Raw genomic sequence first — 20,773 nt, 5'->3', positions numbered from 1 at the left:
TCTGAGAATTTTCACATTTTCAACAAGATGAAAGATCAAGGGCAAGCATATAAGATAGTGTAAATCAATGTGATCAAACAGCCATGGGCAGAACCAGAGAGATGCACAAATACAATACTCTGGCACGTGAGCACAGCCTGTGTGTAAGATCAGGATTTTCAGAAAGATTTGTCTGGAAGAAAGCTTTGTAGAAGAGTTCAAAGTGTCTAAAGAAGAAGCCATTATGTGGCTGAGTCCCTTTGAAAATTCAATAATGTTTTATAATGAAATGAGCAAGCACTGAATTATGATTTGAAAGCCTGTCACTTGAAAACTTTGTCACTGCAAATTCTTGGACCTAAACCAGATGTTCCAGCTTTTCCTGTGACAGCTCTCTGCACCATCTCCATATCTGCAAAAACACAAACCTATTCTGAAGCTACAGCATCTCTCTCAGCATGCTCAGAAAGCTTATGTTGACGATATCACAAAGCAAGGTTGAGAAGCAAGTCAGTGTTCTTCTACCCTGTGGCCAAAGCCTTGAGATACAAAACATACAATAAAAGAACACAGAGAAAAGATGATTGGAACAGCACAAACTAAAAGCATTATCCACGTTATCTATATGTCTAAAACCAGTATGAGTAGGAGCTAATCTCATTAGCATCCAATGTTAAGAAAACAGAAGGTAACATTCTGAAAGAGTCCAAAGCAAGCTGCTTGCTATGATGTACTATAATGCAACACACTCAGAAGAGATAGGGCTGAGGAATGTGCTGTAAAGTGTCCACGCCTGTATTCCCCAGCACTGAGATTGGCAGACAGAGCGTATGATGTGCAGTAATAGATCTGTTTGCGTTTTGTAATAATCCATATCCATTTTTGGAATGCATACTATGTAATGGAATAGCTGCCAATAGCTGTGAAGAAATCAAGTAGCCGAGTCTCACAGACAGGTAGGTAGTTAGGCAGAGGATTTTTATACCAAAAATGAGGATAAAGTTGGCTTACTCTTTAAATGAACTGTAGTACTGCTTGACAAAGTCTATTGCCTGAGGTAAAAGCTCTGCCTGAGGAACTGGCCCATCTCTAGTGCCCCTCACCAAGCCCTTTGGGGTCATAAGTGCCCCTTGGCATGCTTTGGTGCGGCAATTGATAACCTGGAAAACAATAAAATGTTAAAAGCAATGTTGCACTATGGATCTTTTCAAAGGTATGAAAAATCACTGCCCACGTTTATGCATCTTACCTCCTTTGCTGTCAGGTGTAGTGTGTCAAGAAAGCTGGATCCATTTTCCAAGTTTCTTACTTTTACATGTCTTGGACATCTTGATATTTGGTTTGAAGCTTTGATACCATTTTCTGGGGGTTTCTGGACAAGGGAAGGATAAAAATACATACTGTCTTTGGACCTACTGAATATCTTAATGCTTGAATTTTATTTTTATTTGACCGCTGGATGCTAAAAATTAAATACAATGAACTAGGCAGAAATGTGATCTTTTCTAACATAAGTACATTCACTTGATTACAAAACTATTGATCCGATCCACGGTTTGATATGAAATAGCCAAAAAGTTAAGTATTTTTGTACTAATCAAACAATATTTGCCTCTGCAAACACCTTTTCAATTTCATTAAGGCCTCTTAACACAACAGTCATAGTCTCAGGAAAACAGTGATTCAAACAAAATTAGAGAAAGGACATGTTTGTTACTAAAGGCTAGGTTTTAGGTGTAAAGGCAAATAAAGGAGTTTGGCACTCCAATCCATGTCCTTGGTATCTCTTTCCTTTAAGGCTTACCAAAGCATCATTTTATTCAGAAAAGATCTTTCATCCAAAGATCTCACAGCAGTCCTAACCTCTTGTAACCACAGTGACTCCTTGTATGAGTCCTCTGAGAAGTTTCGAGCAGTAAATACAACCTGTGTGAACTGTCAGTATCAGTCAATGAAGCTAAACAGAGCTCTCTCCCACCACTGACCTCTGCTGAAGTTACGATAGGCAGCTTCTCTTTCTGCTTCTTGATTAGATCGTGCAATTTGGCATCATCTTTCACTAAGCTTTAAAAGAGACAAAGACAATTCAGTATAAGGTAACATACTTAGTTTTTATTTGTTAGGTTATCCTGTAGCATCAGTAAATTGATGCTCAGAGTTGTCCCTTAAAGTGGCACTGAGTCAATAAGCCAAACATCCTCAGCAGCATGAGGGATGGAGTGGACTAGAAGTCAATAATAAAACAACAAACATCCTTTCCACATCTCTATGTGGGAAGGAAAGCAATGGAGAGGGCCCAGAATGGTAAAGGTTGAGTAGCATTGCTGTAAGCTAAGCAGAGGACATCTGTATGATCATGATCTGACCAGAAAATACTCAGAGGAATTAAAGAGGGTGAAAGCTTCAGAGAAACTCTCTGAAAATGTGTGAAAATTTCAGAAAGCTCAAGTCTCCAGCTCACTAAGCAAATATTATTTTATATTAATTTCCCTTGTTTTCAATATTAACCCTGACTTTCTGCACTCCCATTTTTGAATTTGGATACTGGTAGCCAAATTTCAGGAGGTGTTCATAAACACCCAAGAGACATCCAGCCCATGACCTCCAAACCCCTTAGTTCAGAGAGTTATATGTTACAGGTTTTATCTTGACAAGAGTATGTGATCACCCATTTTCACTTCCAAAATAAGTTGGTTTCACTTAACTTCACATTTGAACATGAACTGCTTTGAGCAATGGTAGCAAAGGGTAGGGTATAAGCAGAGAAATAAACTATATGCATTAGAGAACTGACATAAGCAGAAGACTGAAATCTGGGAAAAGTAATATGCATGTACAATTTATTTTATTCAGTGCCATGTATGAATTGTATCACAGAAATACTTTATCAACTTAAATTCTTTACTAATTTTTATTGTATGCATATGCCTCTTAAGTCCCAGCATACATGTAACCATTAGAGTACACTAAATAAATTTAGAAGTTTGAAAGATAAACCATGATGATTTGTTTCCTCAATAATTGTGTAACTTAGACACAATAGCTGAAATGTATCTCACTAAGTCAACACCACCCAGTGACCCCCAGGGACAACTGTTCTTTTGTTAAAATTACTGCAGTGGAAACACACTACTAGTTTCTCCAGATCCCCATGTTAGTTAATATCTTTACATTTCAAACAAAAGAGAAACTATGAAACCATTAAAGGACAACGATCTTACCCATTGATCTTCATATCTTTCTCCACGTTATTATTGATATCCGTCACTTTGGAGGACCGGTTCTTAGCAGCATGAGGTTTGAATGCAAACTGCCATGGGCACAGCATTTTTATACCTTATTTACAATTTTACTTCGCACTGCTGAAATCTTGTTTTGAGTGATGTTGGAACACTTCTGAGAGGAGGAAAAAAAACAAGGTCAGTTTTTACTAAGAAGGTAACTCCCTTTAAAAGGATGCAAAAACTCAGAAGACTAACAGATTTGGCCTAATAACTTCCTGTGTTAGAAATGAGAATTACTTGACGCAGAGTAATGACACACTGACAAGGAGAAGTGTTTATTTTAGTAACGCCACAACCATGCTTTATTCTAAACTAGAGGGAAGGGGATTTCAAATGTCTCCCAGTTGCATAAATAGCCAATAACTGTATCTCTGAAAAACACATGCAGGCTCAACTTCTCCAAAAGACACTTTGAAATTTGTATTTTTTAAGTTCTTTGTTTTTCAATAGTTAAATGTTTTTGTTTGTTTGTTTGTTTTGTTTTTGTTTTTTAATTCTCATCATTACATTTTTGCAAGGAAAACGGATGTAGAATTTTGCTGGTTTATTCACACAATAATGATTCTCATCAGAAAAAAAAAATATGATTTGTTATTAAACCAGAGCATTTGCAATATATTCAGCTGCCTGAGCCAAATGGAATTGTGAGATCCCAAATTCTGTATTTTGTAATATATATATGTACATAGCATATATTTGAATATTGATTTTATATATTTCTTATATAAATGTTAGATTTTATTGTTATTCATTTTAACATAGATTTTCTGCTAATTTCTGATAAAGGATATTCTTGTGCCAGGAAGAAGACAGAAAACTTGTGTGACAAGGAGAAAGAGAGCAAACTAGAAAATGGCTAGGTAAAGCAGAATTAGCCTCAAAGTTTGTATGTGTATCATAACAGTCATAAAGTGGTCTACAAGGATGCTGTCTGCTGTAAAATCACACAGGAAAAGAAATGAATGCAACTATCTGTGCAGGAGCTGTAATGTGTTAAAACTTGTGTGTTACACCAGTAAAAGAAAGAGTGCGTAATAAGCATTTCTTAACAGTTAAAAAGCAGAAACAAATCTAGACCACTATCCTGAAATGAAAAATGATGCAATATGAGTGCTTATTATTATAAAGCATACTGTATATTATTGTATAGCATGCATAAATGAAGAGAGAAGGAAAGGAGAAGTAGAGAGAAAGAAAGGGGGGAAGAGGGGAAGTAATAAAGTAAGCAAAAAGGAAGAATATAGAAAATAGAAAATCAGGAGGAAAAGAGAAAGAGGAAAAGAAAGGACAAAACAGTAAAAGAAAATCGTGCAAGAGATAACAGAGAGAGGAGAAAGAGAAAAGAGGGAAAGAGAAAGAAAAAAAATAAAAGAGAAGGAAGAGTCATTTTCCATTCACTGGCAATTAGAGCAATAACTTGCTTGCTTGTTACACTTTCACAAGAGGTGTTCAAATGAGGGAACAAATATTCAAAGAATATTTATAATGTTTAGTGTTACATGCACAAACCTTTAAAGACAGCTGGAAGGGGGATAAAGTTTTCAGAACAACAGGATAGCTTAGAAATGAGAGAGGAAACTGATTCCAACACTTTGCTCCTAGTAAGGAAAAAATAGTTTGCCATACAATTATTTTCCTTTGCAAGCTGCAGTAAATGAATAGTCAATTGAACAATTACACAGTGTTGTCTTACCGTGTCTTTGTGAGAGAGTTTTCCAAATCTGCAAGGAGATGGTCTTCTGTATGGAAGTTGCTTCCCTTTAATCTCTCCTGCTCCACACCCGTCCTGTGAGGCACAAGCATTTTATACTCCAGGGCTATGTATGCAAAACAGCAGTAAGACTACACATGGACAGTGGACAGAAGGGGAATCCCTAAAGGCCCCAATTTCTTTCAGCGTGGGAGGGTGTGTTGCTGATGTCCTGCTACTGAATTACATAACCTGCAGTGACTGGAGGCAGAGCTGTGACTAATTGCTGGTGTTGGAAGCATCCCTTCCTGTAGTGTGCTGCACTTTTGCTTCCTACAAGTGCTCAGTGATAAGGGCAATAGATCACAGTGAGCAGTTTTTACAGTCTTGCAGGCAATGTCAAAATGCAAAAAAAGAATGCTCTTGAGTTAACTGAAGTTCCTGAAATGAAGGAACTCTTACCAACAGACCAGTGGGTGCATTCCACACTCAGCCAGGGGCTGCAGAAAGCCTGAGTCTGTGACTTTCATAAAGAATGTTATAGAAACTGGACAGAACCAGAGAGCTCTACGGAGCTCGTTTAAACAGGTGCTTATAAATAAACACAGGTATTTTAACATGGAATTACACATAATAATGTAATATTTCCTAATTTTTGATACCATTTTAAATAACCCTTCTCAGTATAGCATTTGTAGAATTGTTTCCTCTCCAAACTTCCCTATCGGAGCTATTGCTGCCTGTGAGGCTTGCTCTTTTGTGCTTTTCCAACACATTAGACAAACTGGAAGGAAACTGCAACTCCCTGGAAGTGTAAATTATTCACATAACTTATGTGTAAATGCCAGAAGGACAAATAAATGATGAAGATGGGACTATTGAGCTGATTATAAAATTTAGACAAAATGTGGATCTAAATATAGCACAAAGTTATGTTTCTACTTGAGATCTACTTGTTCCTTCTTGAGGCCACAGGCAACCAGGAGCCAACAGTGGCACGCAGAACAAAGTGCTCCCAGGCAACTGCAGGCTCAGAAATACTGTGGTGTGCCAGTACGGCCTCAAGGATTTTAGCCTGAGCTGTTTGTTCATGAGCATTACGTATGACCAAATAACACTGTGTTGAAGAAACATTTTAGATCTGTTTTCAAATTACAATGACAAAGAGAGAAAGATTTACAAGTGCTAATCAAGGATCTGTAGATCTGCACAGGGCTATAAGAGAAACACAGAATCCCAGGTTCTCTTTCATTTGTCACTTTTCTACTGGACAAGATTAGGCATGACACTTTTTTTTCCTGTATCTCAGTTTGTCTATTTAAAAATGAACATTATGTGCCTTTGTAAAGTACTCTTAGATGCAGATTTATGAGTACGGGTTTGTGCATGAATACACCCGTATATATATATCACAACCAGGATTGCTACAGAAGAATCTCTTGAAAAATGGACCTGAGTTTTCTGCAGTTTGAGCATTCACCTGCTTGACTGTATCGTGCTTGTGCCTCTTTGCACTCACTGCTCGTCAATATTCCATACAGCTGTAAATGCAGTTTTATTGTTTGATTGCTTTGTTTTGTTTTTATTAACTGTATCTTACTAGTCAAACTGAAAGTGTCTGAAGTGAAAGAAACTTGAGAAATCAAAAAACAAGGTTACACCCATCTTGGCATTTGCTGTTTTGTCAATGTTTAAAAATTGTTTCAGTCCTTCCCCTTCTTCTAAATTCTGACCTCCCTTTTCTATAGATCACATGGAATCTTAACATAGTACTTTAAAAAAGGGCAGATTGAGATTTAAATGAATTCAGTGATGCTCAATTATTTCTTGGCTTTCATTACTCACCATCCCCACTTCCCCTTTCTTTGAGACTGCTAAGAACAAGGAAAGGTTACATAGGGATTAGGTACGAAAGATCAGATTTGGAATGACCAGAAGAGGAGAAACATCTTCTTTCCTCATAAGCACTGTTTATGGGATTGGCAGAGACACAGCCATTCAGCAAACCGCTTAATCACACCAGTTTTTCAAAAAGGATCTGCTCTTTTACTCACCCAAATCAATGACAAATCACTATTACAAGAACAAGAGAGCACCATTCATTTCTTAGGTGGAGTTAGAGATTAGCTAAACAAGCTCACCGTGCACTCCTTCCACAAATATCCTACTCTGCATGGAGAGTTCCTCCTTTAGAAAACCTGTTCACACTTCTGCTTCTACCATATTAAAACACAAGAACTGGTTGCTTTTCTTGCATTACCTTTGACAAAAGTGGTGTCCTTCCAGAGCAAAATGTTTGACCTATTCAATGGCATTTGAAGCATGCAGCAATTTTGAATCATTTTTTTTTTTCTGCAAACACAAGCAGAACTATGGTTTGTAGCCTCAACAATAGGCTTTCTTCAGTTTCATTCGAAATCAAGTCACATTCTTTGTCTGACCGCAATATTCTGCATGAGCTCAAGAAGCTGTAAGGAGGTATGCTTGGAAGGTTGCTCCTCCAAGATGCTGCAAACTTGCGCCCTAAATAAACTACTACACTGAGGGGATGCTGATGATAACAAATGTTTATTTTCCTAACTTCATGTAACCCCACAGAAAAGATTTTCAGTTGTCCCAGCTCACCTTAAATCACTAGGGATTCTCTTCTGATGTTCTTTACCTATCTAATCCAAGACGTCCCTCTGATGGTCTCCCAGAAGTGTTCTGTACCATATCACAACCTAGACACGTAACACTGCAGCCACCTGTCACTTTGGGAGATCTGACTTCAAGTGCTCCACCTCTGACAGGTGGAAGTTCTCTATTTGCATTTACAAACTGCTAGCTCTGTCCTTTATGCTTTTCCTTTTCCTGAGGAAACATGCACTTTGCTTCCCGCTTTTCCCCTTTTGCCCTCTTCTGTGGCTGACCAGGAAATTGGTGCTGAGAGCACCGGTAACACAGAAGAGTTAGGAAAGGGTTGCAAAGGACCCCCACGTGACACCTGGTCCGTCTCCCAGCCCTGTCTGCAGGATACCTGTAAACAAGGTAGTTCTGAACCACCAGAAAACACATACAGGTCAGTATGAGGGGCAAAACTCACGGGAAAAAACAAACACACACCTGCCTAATTACTGAGACGAGATACCAAAGATTAAGATGATTAGATAAAAATCATCATCAAAGATCATCATCAGAGACTGTTTACATTAAGAAAATGGACTCATGCTCTTCAGTAAAATGCTCATTACATCTTTCACAATTGACTACTTCATGGTACAAACAATTTAACACATTTGGCTAATGAACATTCATTCACTTTCTGTTCTTTTTCTGGTCTGAAGTTCTGTTTTTTCTATTAGCTATGACTCTTCATTCACATCTTCTGTCTCGTTATCATCACTTAACTGTAGGAAAGACATCACTTCCCTGGCAACTCCTCACTATGTATTACACACACGAGAAGTTATTTGAAGATAAGCATTTTCTCTTTGGTTGTGCAGTATTGTTTCTGATACAATGGGACACTGAGCGACCAGATAGCCTCACTTTCCTTTTTCAGCTCACAGGTAGATGAATAAAAAATGACAACAGTGAGGATTTGTGTCATTGACTGGGTGCCATATCACCTCGAGAGTGTCTACAAGTCCCTTTGCTAGCAACTTGGCACTTCTCATACAAAAATGTTTCCTAAAAAAAAAAAGAGTTCCAAAATTCCTACACTGAATGCCAAATTACCAGAAATGGAAGAGACAGCTTGCAACACCTGGATCGTGAAGAATCTAGGAATGATAGGCTGAGAAGTTTTGTTACAGGTGACAGGTGACTCACCTCCTTTGTTTGTCTAATTTTTCACTGCTTGCTAATCTCACTTGGGTCTGTTTCAGTCACTGGCTTTTCCACTCTTCTGGGTGGAGTATGGTGTAAATGCCCTTGTATTGCTGGATGGAGACAGAAACAGTGACAAGTGCACATGCACATCACATTCAGACAATAACACGATATTACAGACTAGAAGCTACTTGCTACTTCTTTAAATGTCTAATGGAGACATGGAAAATGAAACTGGTAATTTTTATCAAGATGTGAGACCTCAAATTGATCAGTTTGCTGCATTTAATTTAGAAGCTGAAAAAATGTAAAAGGTTTTCTTAGAACACTTTCTTTCTTTATGACATCCCACCCGCAACCACAAAAAAGTTGGTCCATGGCAGCGAGCTCTCAGACACTGTATGTCTTCAGATGAAGATCTAAGCAGTGATACAATCGAGTTTCTCTCCAATCCTTTTCTGCCTTTGTACTTTGGAACCGCAATAGATGCTCTGTTTTTATTGGAAGCTTCCTTACAGTACCAGTTCCTGACAATGAAACATATGATCAATACTGCTAACAACTATTGTTTAAAATGGGCTCCCAAATATCTCCTCATAGTCACTATCGTTAATCGTCTTCTGTTCCACTGGTTTGGATTTTCACTTCCCAAAGAAAATGTGTTTGCTTTGAGTGCAGCCTTAAAAATCGCAATATTGCAAACCCATTTGTTTAGTTTAGTGTTTTGTTTGCTTATTGCATCTTTAAGGACCATCCATGCCATTTCAAAGGAGTTTAATGTATTTATCATTAACTGTAGCATCTTCATTAGGTTCTTCATTATTTTGGAATGTACTTTATAAAGTGGGTGTAGCAACTTTCTATCAAAATTGAAAACACAGACTCAGGTATAGGCATTTTAAAATATGCAAATTTGAGTATGATCCCAAATCTACTGTCTGGACTCCCACTTTTTATTTTGTGCATGCTTAAAATTTATTAAAATGCATTTTAGGGTAAACGTGTGATGTTTCATCTGCCACATGCAGATCTAGGAAGTGTAAAATTGCATATCAGCTGACAGGGCAGAGTGGAAATTCACGGTGTGAGCAGCGACAGTGAAAATGAAAGTAAGATGAGAGTTACAGGGCTGTGCCCGTAAACCCATCCCTTCCTGTCTGCAAGCTGTAAGAGTCAGGCCAAATACAGAAGTGGAGTAATAACATAAAATCCCTTCATCATCCGTCTTCTTCAAAATTTCCATTTGTGCACGTCACAAAGTAAAGGAAGTAAAGGGAGAAAGCAATCAGACAACCAATAACCCGATTTTTGAGACAACGTGCACCCAGGCACAAACCGCAGTGACTTCCCAGAAGTACTGACTCGGTGCGTCAGTCCTGCAGGATCCTCAGCCCCAGCTGCAGCAGCAGAGGCTGGCTGCTAGCAGATTAAGGCAAAAAGGTAAAACAGAACCTGGCACTTGCCCAGCAGCCTGTGTGTGGCCGCTCGCTGGGCTCTGTGCACGCTGGGTTGCACACCCTATGCTCCGTGCCATAACTGCATTATATTGAGACTATTGAAGGCTTCACTGCCTGGAGAATAAGGAAAAGCTTGCGTGTGGAGGGGGAAAACAGAACTACAGAACTACTTGGGACCTGCAGTTCATGCTTGTCACAGCTGTAGTGTAAACAAATGTGACATTAAGACTATTGTGTGCAGAAAGATTTTTGTCTCAAGAATTAACAGGGGCTACAGAACTGCAGGCATGCTTTCATTTAGTAATAGCACGGCCTGAACTAACAGAGAACTGCTTGATATCAGAGCAATACGGAACTTCTACTCAAGGTCAGACCACAATAGATTTGAATACTGGTTACGAGAAATAAAATCCATAAATATCTGGGCTGAAATTGAGAACAGAATATTGAAGTACAAAAGTATAGAAGTAACCCTTAAAAAAAAACTAAAAATACCTAAACCAGAATGGAACACAAGCTAAAATTCAGCCTAAGAAATCATGAGGACTACTTTTTTGTGGCATAACTACATTCTGCATTTCTGTGCTGTTTTTCATCCAAAGGTATTAAAAGATCATTGCAAAATACACATAACTTTGATCTCACTGCACAGTCCCCTCACAATATAAGGGAAATACAGCCAAATGCTATATTACTTCTCATGGGAATATACTAGAAATATCATGAAAACAATTCGCTTCCACAGAAATTGCTCAGAAAACTGAAGTTGAATAGAAAATGATAGTTTTGAAGGTTGATTTAGCCACTCTGCAGAAAAGTATGGTTATAATTCTGTGTTATCATGGAAGGTGGGTCATGTTCTTCAGCTTAATAGGACTTGAAAACTTACCCACCACTCACATCAAATTAATGTTTAAGGTCAGTCTGAGTTCTCTCAATGCAATGTCCCATCACTGAGTTCTGAAATGTGGTTGTTTCTTAGCTTTCCACATAACTTTCTACTAAATGAATGACTTCATATGTTTTTAATGCTGCAATTGCAAAATATATTGCATTCTTTTTATGAAATACTAACAGAGAATCTTTCTTCAGCATTTAATGAGCTCTCAAAAAGGTTATTATTAAGTCTACTGGGAACTCTACCAAAATCCCCAAAGCCTGAAATCTATTTTTGCTATGTTATGTTTTGGAAGCACATAGGCACACCTTTAAAATACTGAAAATCACATTTTTGCTTAATACTAAACTGGGTAATACACTCAGGATAACTTTAGATGCAAACAGAAGGAACATTGTTCCATTGTGGATTAAGAGAGCAGGAAGTTAATTCATTAGAAATGATTAAAGATCATTACCTGTAGCGGGAAACAATCAAAAAAAGTGCTTTGAAGTACTTCTTTTTTTCCCCCTCACAGCATAATGTCTTTGTTATCTTTCCCTTAGTAGTTCATCTAGTCTAACCTCCTGCTCAAACCAGGGTCAGCAATGAGGTCAGAGCAGGTGGCTCAGGGCTTGATCCAGGCTGGTCTTGAAAACTTCCAAGGAAGGAGAGTGCACAACATCTCTGTGCAACCTACTGCACTGCTAAAATGTCCTCATGGGAAAAAAAGTTTTTCCTTATACCCAGTCTGCATTTATTTCAGTGTCTGCCCACTGCTTCTCATGCTCCCACCATGTGCTGCTGTGAAGAACTTGGCTCCAACTCCTCAGCAACCTCCTCATAGGTCTTGGAAGCTGCTACTATGTCCCTGGGGTCTCCTCTTCTCCAGGTGAATAAGCCCAGTTCCTCCAGCCTCTGCTCTTGAGGCATGTGCCTAGTCCCTGGCTACCTTGGTGTCCCTCCACTGAACTCACTCTCATTTCTCAATGTCTTTCTTGTATTGGGGCACAAGCTAGAACCAGTACTCCAGCAGAGAAAGATGCAGATATTCTGATTGTGCAGCTTTTCCCCTCCCACTTTCTTTCTTTAAGGGTTCCAGGCTAGCGCTGTACTATTTACTTTGGTCTGGGACAAACGCTGCTTATTCCCCCAGTTCCTGACAGGAAAGCTAGTCTGTGAAGCTACGCTTGGAAGAACGAACACCACCTGGGAGGTAGACAAGTCACTTACTAAAAAGAAGAAGAAAAAAAACCAGATGTGGAAAAAACTGTTTTGAAATTTCGTAAGGTCAGATTGTAGAAAGTTATGGACTTGATTATGAAGTGGGCTAAGTCGTCAGGTTTAATCTATAATAAACAGTCGTAATAAAAAGAAAGGAGTACTACAAATTAATTAGGAGGTGCTCTGATTACCCACAAGATTTTTTTTTGTCTCTATTCCCAAAAGGATAGGCTGTAAAATAATCATGTAATGCAGTCTAAATGTTTCATCTAATTATTGCAGTAAGGGTATATTTGGGCCACAGCCATGAAAGCAAAAGGAGCTGATGTAGACTGTACTTCACTGTTTACAAGGCTTAAAGGTTCTTGAGTGATAGAAATAATACTTCTAGCACATTCATGCCTCATGTCATTTTTATGATTAGTTTTGGCTTAGTCATCTGAAAATTGGCAGAAGGGACTGGAAAGGGGAATTTTCTGTGTCTTTACAACACTGTCCATAAAGTTAAAGTAATTCAGGATAGCTCTATGACCAGCACAAGCTGAAAAACACTACATTATTTCCTCCTTTCTTCTCCCGTACAAGCTTGAGCCAATCCAGTACCAACACAGTTTCTAAGACTTAATTACAAATGGAGAATTCTTCCCACCGGTGCTTTTTGGGATCAGTGTTCCCTGTATTTCCATGAAGTGTCAAAGCCATCATCCAACATACCATCTCTAATTCTATTTCCTCCCATGTTTCTGCTTTTGAAATCTCATTTTTTGTCAACAGAAGTGCAAATCTGAACGTAAGACTGACATCCTGAACGTATGACTGACATCCTGAAATGACTTCATTATGAAAAGACAAATTCTCACAGTTAACAAATGTCTTGATTTGGTAGAATGACCGCATCTGTAATGAAGACTTTCCAAGCACATAATGTCATACCCACACTTTTTTCCCATACAATGTGTGATAGTTCTGGATAAGAAATTAAGTGATAGCTCATGAATACTTTTGGTAGGTTTTTTTGCACTACCTTCCTCATCTCAGACCAACTCCTACCCAGTTAGAGGATAATTTTGGAAAAAACAAACAATCAACAACACCACAAACCAAACCAACCCACCATCCCACCTCTGATAATTGACAGACTTGAATGCACCATGAAGAATTGGAGACCATTGTCATCAAAGAGGAAGACTCCAGGTGCACGTTGATAAACACAGATGAGCACAGTATAAACTTAACGATCAGCAATCCATCAACTAAATTTTGAACAGACTGCAGGTGTTAATATTGGCAAAGTCAAAAATGAGAAAAAAAGGAGTGTAGTTCCTCAGTAAAAGACATGCTGCTGTCTCCTGTAATGTTTACTTTTCCAAAGCATTGTACGTGGCATGGCAAATGAAGGCAATTAATCAGTAGTCAAAAAAACTTTAAGCTCCTCCTTCTGTGTTCCCCATATTTAGTCATTGTAACGAGGAGGAATGTATTTGCTTTTGGACTACTGCAGAAACTAGGTTTTGTAAAATTAGATAAAAAAAAGCATTTCACTTTTAATTCTGGTGAACATGATTAAGCATGGTATATATCTGTAAGTATTCCAGGCAGCGAAAAATGGTGTAAAATCTGACTGAATGCTCACTGAAGTACACGGAGTTCTTACCTTTTGCTTCAGAGGGTTTAGATCAGATCACCAATTAACAGCATGAGAAGTAAACAACCAGAGATGTAATTATACAGAATATCTTTGTTCTTACAGACCAATGCAGAACTCGGTAATGCATAATAGCAAGATTTATCTTGGGCTTTTCTTTTAACAAGCACTCTATGAACTCCAGGTTCTTAGGTTGTTCTACAGACCAAAGTTGTACCATTATGACCTGTGATTTCTTTCAGACACAAATTAGAAAATAAATTATTAGTAGTAAATAAATAAAATCACACAAGCACAGCATACTATAAAGTCAGCTGATTACAGGTTCAGTTTGTTACCTGATCTGCTCCTACCAAAGTGCCTTTGTTAGATGAGAGCTTAGGGTTCCACTCCTCCCTCAGCTAGACATGGATTTTCATTCAAGTTCCCTTTTATGCTACCATTCATATTGTATACGTTCTTTGTATTATTAAATCAGCTGTAAAACCTGCACTATTGCTTATGATGGAACTTGAAGGATAATGAACAAATACAGCGCAGGGATTAACTATTTCTTAAATTTCATAATACACACCAGGTGTCTTTTCAGAAGATCTGCATTTAATCAATGACAAATTACCAGACTCGGTAGCATGTAACTGTGTGAAATACTATTGATTGTAAAATTTTGTCAGTTGGGAGCAGAATTTTGATTTCTCTCTATTTTTAGGCTAATGCTTCTTAAATAATGCTTCTTAAAATGACTGTGGCCATTCTAGTATCTTCCCAATTCAGCATCATGTTAGTAGGGGAATAATCATTTAACTGTCATTTGGTCACTTGTCAACAAAGTCCTAAACAGCCAGAGAGGTAAAAGCTCTAATTCCCTTGGTTCTTAACTGCAACAAACAAACCAACAAACAACAAAACAAAACCCACCAAAGCAAACAACAAAAACCCAAAACAAAGAAAACCGAACCAACATGAAAATAAAACCCACCACAACAAAAACAGTATCCAGATCCACTACGAGCTGTTGCTTACTGTCTTGATCGTGACACCCCAATTGTTGGTTGCAGTTACAATTCTGCACTGTTACACAAATAGTAAAAGAGAGACCCTTCCACGTAACCCAAGTGGACAAGACAGAACATGAAACAGCAGTCCAGAAAAGTGGTCTTATTTTCCTGATCTTATATGGCAACACAGTGAAACAGCACAGTAACACCAAGCATAATTTTTAAGGTCTTCCAAGATAAGTATCTACAAGCAATATGAGAATTACTTTTGGAAATCTTGGCTATAAAGCTGCAACCTTCTCTGTGATATGCTTTCAGCTAACAGAGGATAAACTCCATGGATCTCCTCGGGGAGAAAAGTCTCTCCAAGACTCAACAGGTTTCTGCATTCTCTACTGTAAACAACAATTAAACACTACTTTGGGATCTCTAAAAAGAAGAAGAAAAAAAAAAAGGGAAAAAAGAAAATAAAAGAGAGCCCTTGCAGTTGCACAATGGTGGAAAATCAATACTTTATTTTTAGGCATGAAAATCAGTCCTCAGATCAGTGAGTACCAGGGAGGTGTCACCAGCAAACACAGTCTATACCCGTCTGCCATCATGATATAATATTTTCCAGGCTACTAAACTTCTGTTTGAAGTTTTGAAACACACTGTTTTCCTTGTTCCTTGTTTCATACCATCTGAGATACAGCTGACTTTCTGAGGATTAAATGACTACAGAGAAAATGAAGGTAAAACTGAGAAAATCCCTGATCTTGTGTGATGTTACCTAATACAGAACATAGGTCAATCTAATAGTTACAAGAATTTGTCAACTTTATGCCTTTTAAAAACCACTTATAAAATATTTTAAAATGTTCTGTGGAATAGCGGGAAATCTTAATCAAAACATTCTTTTTAAAATTCTTTCAAGAAGAATGGAAGGATACCACAGACTGTGCAAAAAATAAGCTGTAATAATAGAAGGACATAAAGCACACTAGTTTTTAAGCAGATGAAGCTTAACACAAGCAGAAGGAAGCACATGTAACAAAGGTTCAATCTAATGCTGGGGGGCAGCTGATAGGGGACTATATATGAGGCAGTTAAGCACCCAACCAAAGTTTGCTCAGAAGTTATTGACTCAAAACACAAGTTAATCCTTTTCTAAATGGATTAATGTAGAATATGATTCTTCTGGGGAAAAAGGCACCCAGGTTAATAATGACAGAACAGGGAACTTAACTTCTTATGCCTCCCAGGTCCTAGGTCGGGACAACAAACACCAGGTCCAGAATTCTCTTCAGACTCTCCCAGGTTACTTAAGCGTGCAGGGTTTCTCCCTTTGTTTAAGTGTGCAGTGGGGGGATCTCTCTGACTAATGACAAAACCAAACATTGTTAAACTGTTACCTGCAAGTGGCAGATGTCTCCATCTGCTTCTGAACTTTTAAAACTATTTTAAATATCAGCAAACAGTTATGAGCAAAACAGAAAATATTCTTCAAAGATTTTTTTTTAATTTAATGTCTGCCCTGATTAATCATGAGCTGAAAGGAATACTTGATGACTAGTGTGTATTTCAGTTAACACTATTTCATAAAATCTGGCTTGACAGAAGTATAAGATAAATTAAATCAAATAATACAAAAGTTGAAAGACACACCAGCTGGCTCATGCTCAAGAAGAAATACACAGCCTCTCAGCAGTAGGAAACACCACAGCAAAGCAGCTGACCAAGTGGGCAGCACAGCGCCGCGTAAAGCCATATCCATGGGTTATTGACTTGCTTCAGAACATAGTTCTTGACAAAGAGACTTCTCAGGTAAACATATGTGATTTTGGAAGACACCTCCATGTATGGGGAGGATAAGAAGGTGATCAGGAATAGTCAGCATGGATTCACCAAGGGGAAACCATACTTAACCAATCTGATAGCCTTCTGCGATGGGATGATTAGCCAGGTAGACAAGGGGACAGTGATGGATGTGGTCAACCTTGGCTTCAGCAAGGCTTTTGACACTGTCTCCCAGAACATCCTCACAGACAAGCTCAGGAAGTGTGGGCTACATGAGTGGACTGTGGGGGGATTGGCAACTGGCCGGATGGCAGAACTCAGAGGGCTGTGCTGGCTGATACCCCAGAGGGCTGTGCTGCCATTCAGAAGGACCTCGACAGGCCAGAGGGTTAGGCCAAGAGGAACCCCGTGAAATTCAACAAGGGCAAGTGCAGGGTCTTGCACATAGAGAGGAATAACCCCAGGCTCCAATACGAGCTAGGGGGTGACTTGCTGGAGAGCAGCTCTGTAGAGAGGGACCTGGGAGTCCTGGTGGACAGCAGGCTGAGCATGAGTCTGCAATGAGCCCTTGTGGCCAAGAAGCCCAATGGTATCCTGGGGTGCATTCGGAAGAGTGTTGCCAGCAGGTCAAGGGAGGTGATCTTCCCCCCAACTCAGTCCTGGTGAGGCCATGCCTGGAATATTGTGCCCAGTTCTGGGCTCCCTGGTACAAGAGGGACACGGAGCTGCTGGAGTGATTCCAGAGGAGGGCTACAAAGTTGATGAGAGGACTGGAGTACCCGTCGTACGAGGTCAAACTGAGAGAGCTGGGCCTGCTTAGCCTGGAAAAGAGAAGACTGAGGGGAGACCTCATCAATCCATATAAATATCCAAAAGGAAGGTGTCAAGAGGATGGAACCAGACTCTTTTCAGTTGTGCCCAGCAACAGGACAAGAGGCGATAGGCACAAACTGAAGCACGGGAGGTTCCATCTGAATACGAGAGGGCACTTCTTTACTGTGAGGGGGTCACAGCACTGGAACAGGTTGCCCAGAGAGGTTGTGGAGTCTCCTTCTCTGGAGATATTCAACACCCGTCTGGATGCCATCCTGCACAAGGTGCTCTAGGTGATCCTGCTCGGCAGGGGGGTTGGACTAGATGATCTTCAGAGGTCCCTTCCAACCTCAGCCATTCTGTGATTCTGTAATACCAAGTGACATTATATTGTGGGGCATATAGTTCTAAAGGTTACTGCTTACAGTTCAGAAGAGAAGGACTCTGATAACGAATGTTATCTTTATTTCAGAGAGACACTGAGCATCTAAGACTCAGCCACTTGTTGAGTTTGCACCAAGTTAAAAGCTACCTACAAAAAAGGAACTATTTCTCTTAGTATAGATCAGAGTGAATATTATTTCTCTCAGAAATAGTGTGTACACTTGCTCTTTATACTATCACAGTAAGGACCATTCCCTCATGACATTTGAAAACAGGCCAAACGCTACAGACAAGATGCTTTTGTTTAGCATTATATTCTTAAGCTCATGTGTCTCTAAACAAAAAACTACATCTGTGACGTAACAAAGCAAATGAAAAAGTTTACAAAGTGTTACAGTTCAAAGGATGATTTAGAGAATACTCAATTATTGACAAATGATGTTAAGCAAAACCTGGCTTGGGACGGAAGTATTTACTCGGTATTTACTCAGTATCCACAAGGCTCAAATGACTTTCAGTGGCGAGAATAAACTGAAATCAGTAACATCTCTGGCATAAGAGTGTGATCAGATAAATATACATCTCTTTATGGATGGCAAGTGCAGAATGCTTTCCTATATTTTAGATAAACCACAAATTAACAAACATAATTGCAAATAGCAAAACCTAATATGAGCAAATTAAAAAAAGAAAGACTTTTACTAAACAGAAAACTTCTACACGAGGCTCTGAGGCTGGTAATAACAGAAGTCGATCCCTTAACACATTTGCAGGTTTAAGAGCGAGAACCTGTACACTAAACAAAATGCTTCAACTAACTGCCTCGTAAATTGTCATTGTTCCAGTCTTTCTAGACACGTCACTCCTGTGTTTGTACTGTATGGGTCATTTCCATACAATTCCAGCTTTATGTTCCCAATGTTTACACATATAGAAAGTAAAGCACCAGATTTGGTTCTAGCCTCAGACTCAATTTTGATAAGTCTATAACCTGGAGCTAACAACTTAGAAATTGTTTCTCATTTTCCACAGCTGAAATGTGATACAAATAATCTTTCTCCATACTTCAAAAACTACAAGTAATTTACCCAACTTATTAAGCAGAAGTCTCTCAACTGTCTTTTCCTTTGTTCTAAACGTTTGTTTTGTACAAGTCTCCTGTGAAACCCTATCTATAGCATAACTGACAGAGCTGTCCATGCACAACCTTGGAACAGTTAATGTTACTTAAGTAAACTTCTACAGGAGTATTTAGGAGAAGTTATTGACCTAAGATCTTACAGTAACAAGCTGCAAAATTGTTGTTTCCAGAACATAGCTGTTAATTTGTAAACACAATGAAAACTCTCAGGCTGATGAATGGCCAGTGATAACATTCCGCACTGAAAGCAACATTGGTAACAATATTTACTTTGTTAAAACCCGTCACTGGTGCCAACAAAACCTGAGGCTTTGATATGACCTCCTGGCGAGCCCTTAGTTATTCAATTATTTCATATACCTACCAACCATCCTTTACTTACCAGAACTGGCATGATGTATGATTACAGAAACAGATTGTGGTTTCGTTTTACTGAAATAAGGAACTCATAAATGAAATATGCCTATCCCTTTTTCCTGATATTATCCTTTGTATTACATTCGCTAGGTAGTATTGCAAAGTTAAAGTGATAAAAGTTTACACTACTCATTCAACTGTTGATTCAACACAGTCTTTTATCCTATATTACTTATTTTGCACCCAACATCTTTATTTTCAGAAATTCTAAATGATTAAATAAGGAAACATTAATACACCAATCTATTGGGGGTTGACAGCTTTTTTGCAACTGCCATCAGAGCCCTTGAGGAGGTTTTCCAACTAAGCATTCCCATGTGAGCAGCAGAAATCAAGTTATGCCTATGATTATACAAGTCTTTCCCACATTGGGCCCTGTTACAGTGATTGACAGATAATCATTAGCACAGTGGTATTAACACACAAATTGTCATTGGTGAAAGAGAACAGTCCTTCAGTCTCAGCAAGGCTGGGTGGTAGAAAGGCACAGAGCTGATGAAGAGAACCCTATTTCCTGCACTAACTCTCAGGTCAAACAGGAGAGTGACAGGTAAATTTGGGCACGTCCAGGATCAAATGACTTCTGAGTAGAGGTTTTTATGGATAATAATTTTGGTCTAAAGTATTGAATCGCTGCTTAAATCCTGCTTTAGAGTTCAGATTGTTGTCTATATTTAGGCTAAAACAACATCTTTCATCCCAAATTATGTTGCTGAAGAACAGACTAACAGACTGTATTTTGTGTGTTGAAAGGAGGAAAGCCTCAGCTATGCAATGTCCAGTCATTAGAGAAACATGTCTGTTTTAGACAGAAAGCAGGGTTACTTTCACTATTACAAGGAAGTAAAAAAATGTTTGCATCATGTCTCCCCACTAGCAAGGAAATTAACTGTTCTGTAACAGAGTAAATAAAGTTATCTTCACATCATATTCCCATTATATTAAAAGGTTTGTTATTTTGAAAATGAGATTATGTTTGTATAAAAGAAAATGACTCAGGCATCTCATCATGCCCTGAATCACTACTGTCAAAATATTTAGTCATGTCTCCTGCCTCAGCAACCATGTTCTCCCTCTTCACCCTACAAAGAACTGCACGCTCTACCAGTTGCCAAAGACTAGAATTCACACATCCTGGTCCTGCCATACCAGTTATAGCTCTCATACCTCTGGGTCTGATGTTTCCATCTCTCAGCTGGCACCTCAGACATTTGGAGCTGCAGACATGCCATAGTTGCATCCTCCAGCTCCCTGGTGTATTCCCTGTTGAAC

At 38.8% G+C, this 20,773-nt stretch overlaps 1 protein-coding gene across 2 annotated transcripts in view; it reads right to left on the bottom strand.

Moving 5' to 3' along the window:
* NOS2 (nitric oxide synthase 2) overlaps positions 1 to 20,773 on the bottom strand; it is a 36,436-nt gene extending 15,663 nt beyond the window's left edge. The window contains exons 1-6 of one of the 2 annotated variants that reach the window (XM_027471725.3): positions 20,669 to 20,773; positions 4,957 to 5,049; positions 3,201 to 3,375; positions 1,965 to 2,043; positions 1,229 to 1,351; positions 991 to 1,139 (exon numbers count right to left, since the gene is read on the bottom strand). In XM_027471725.3, coding sequence (XP_027327526.3) covers positions 991 to 1,139; positions 1,229 to 1,351; positions 1,965 to 2,043; positions 3,201 to 3,307 — 458 coding nt within the window. In that variant the 5' untranslated portion in view covers positions 3,308 to 3,375; positions 4,957 to 5,049; positions 20,669 to 20,773. 2 annotated transcript variants of the gene reach the window in all.

Source organism: Anas platyrhynchos, chromosome 20 (genome assembly GCF_047663525.1).
Source record: "Anas platyrhynchos isolate ZD024472 breed Pekin duck chromosome 20, IASCAAS_PekinDuck_T2T, whole genome shotgun sequence".
NCBI lineage: Eukaryota > Metazoa > Chordata > Aves > Anseriformes > Anatidae > Anas > Anas platyrhynchos.
The sequence above is the reverse complement of the archived record's forward strand: the minus strand, read 5'-3'. Positions and strand labels throughout refer to the sequence as shown.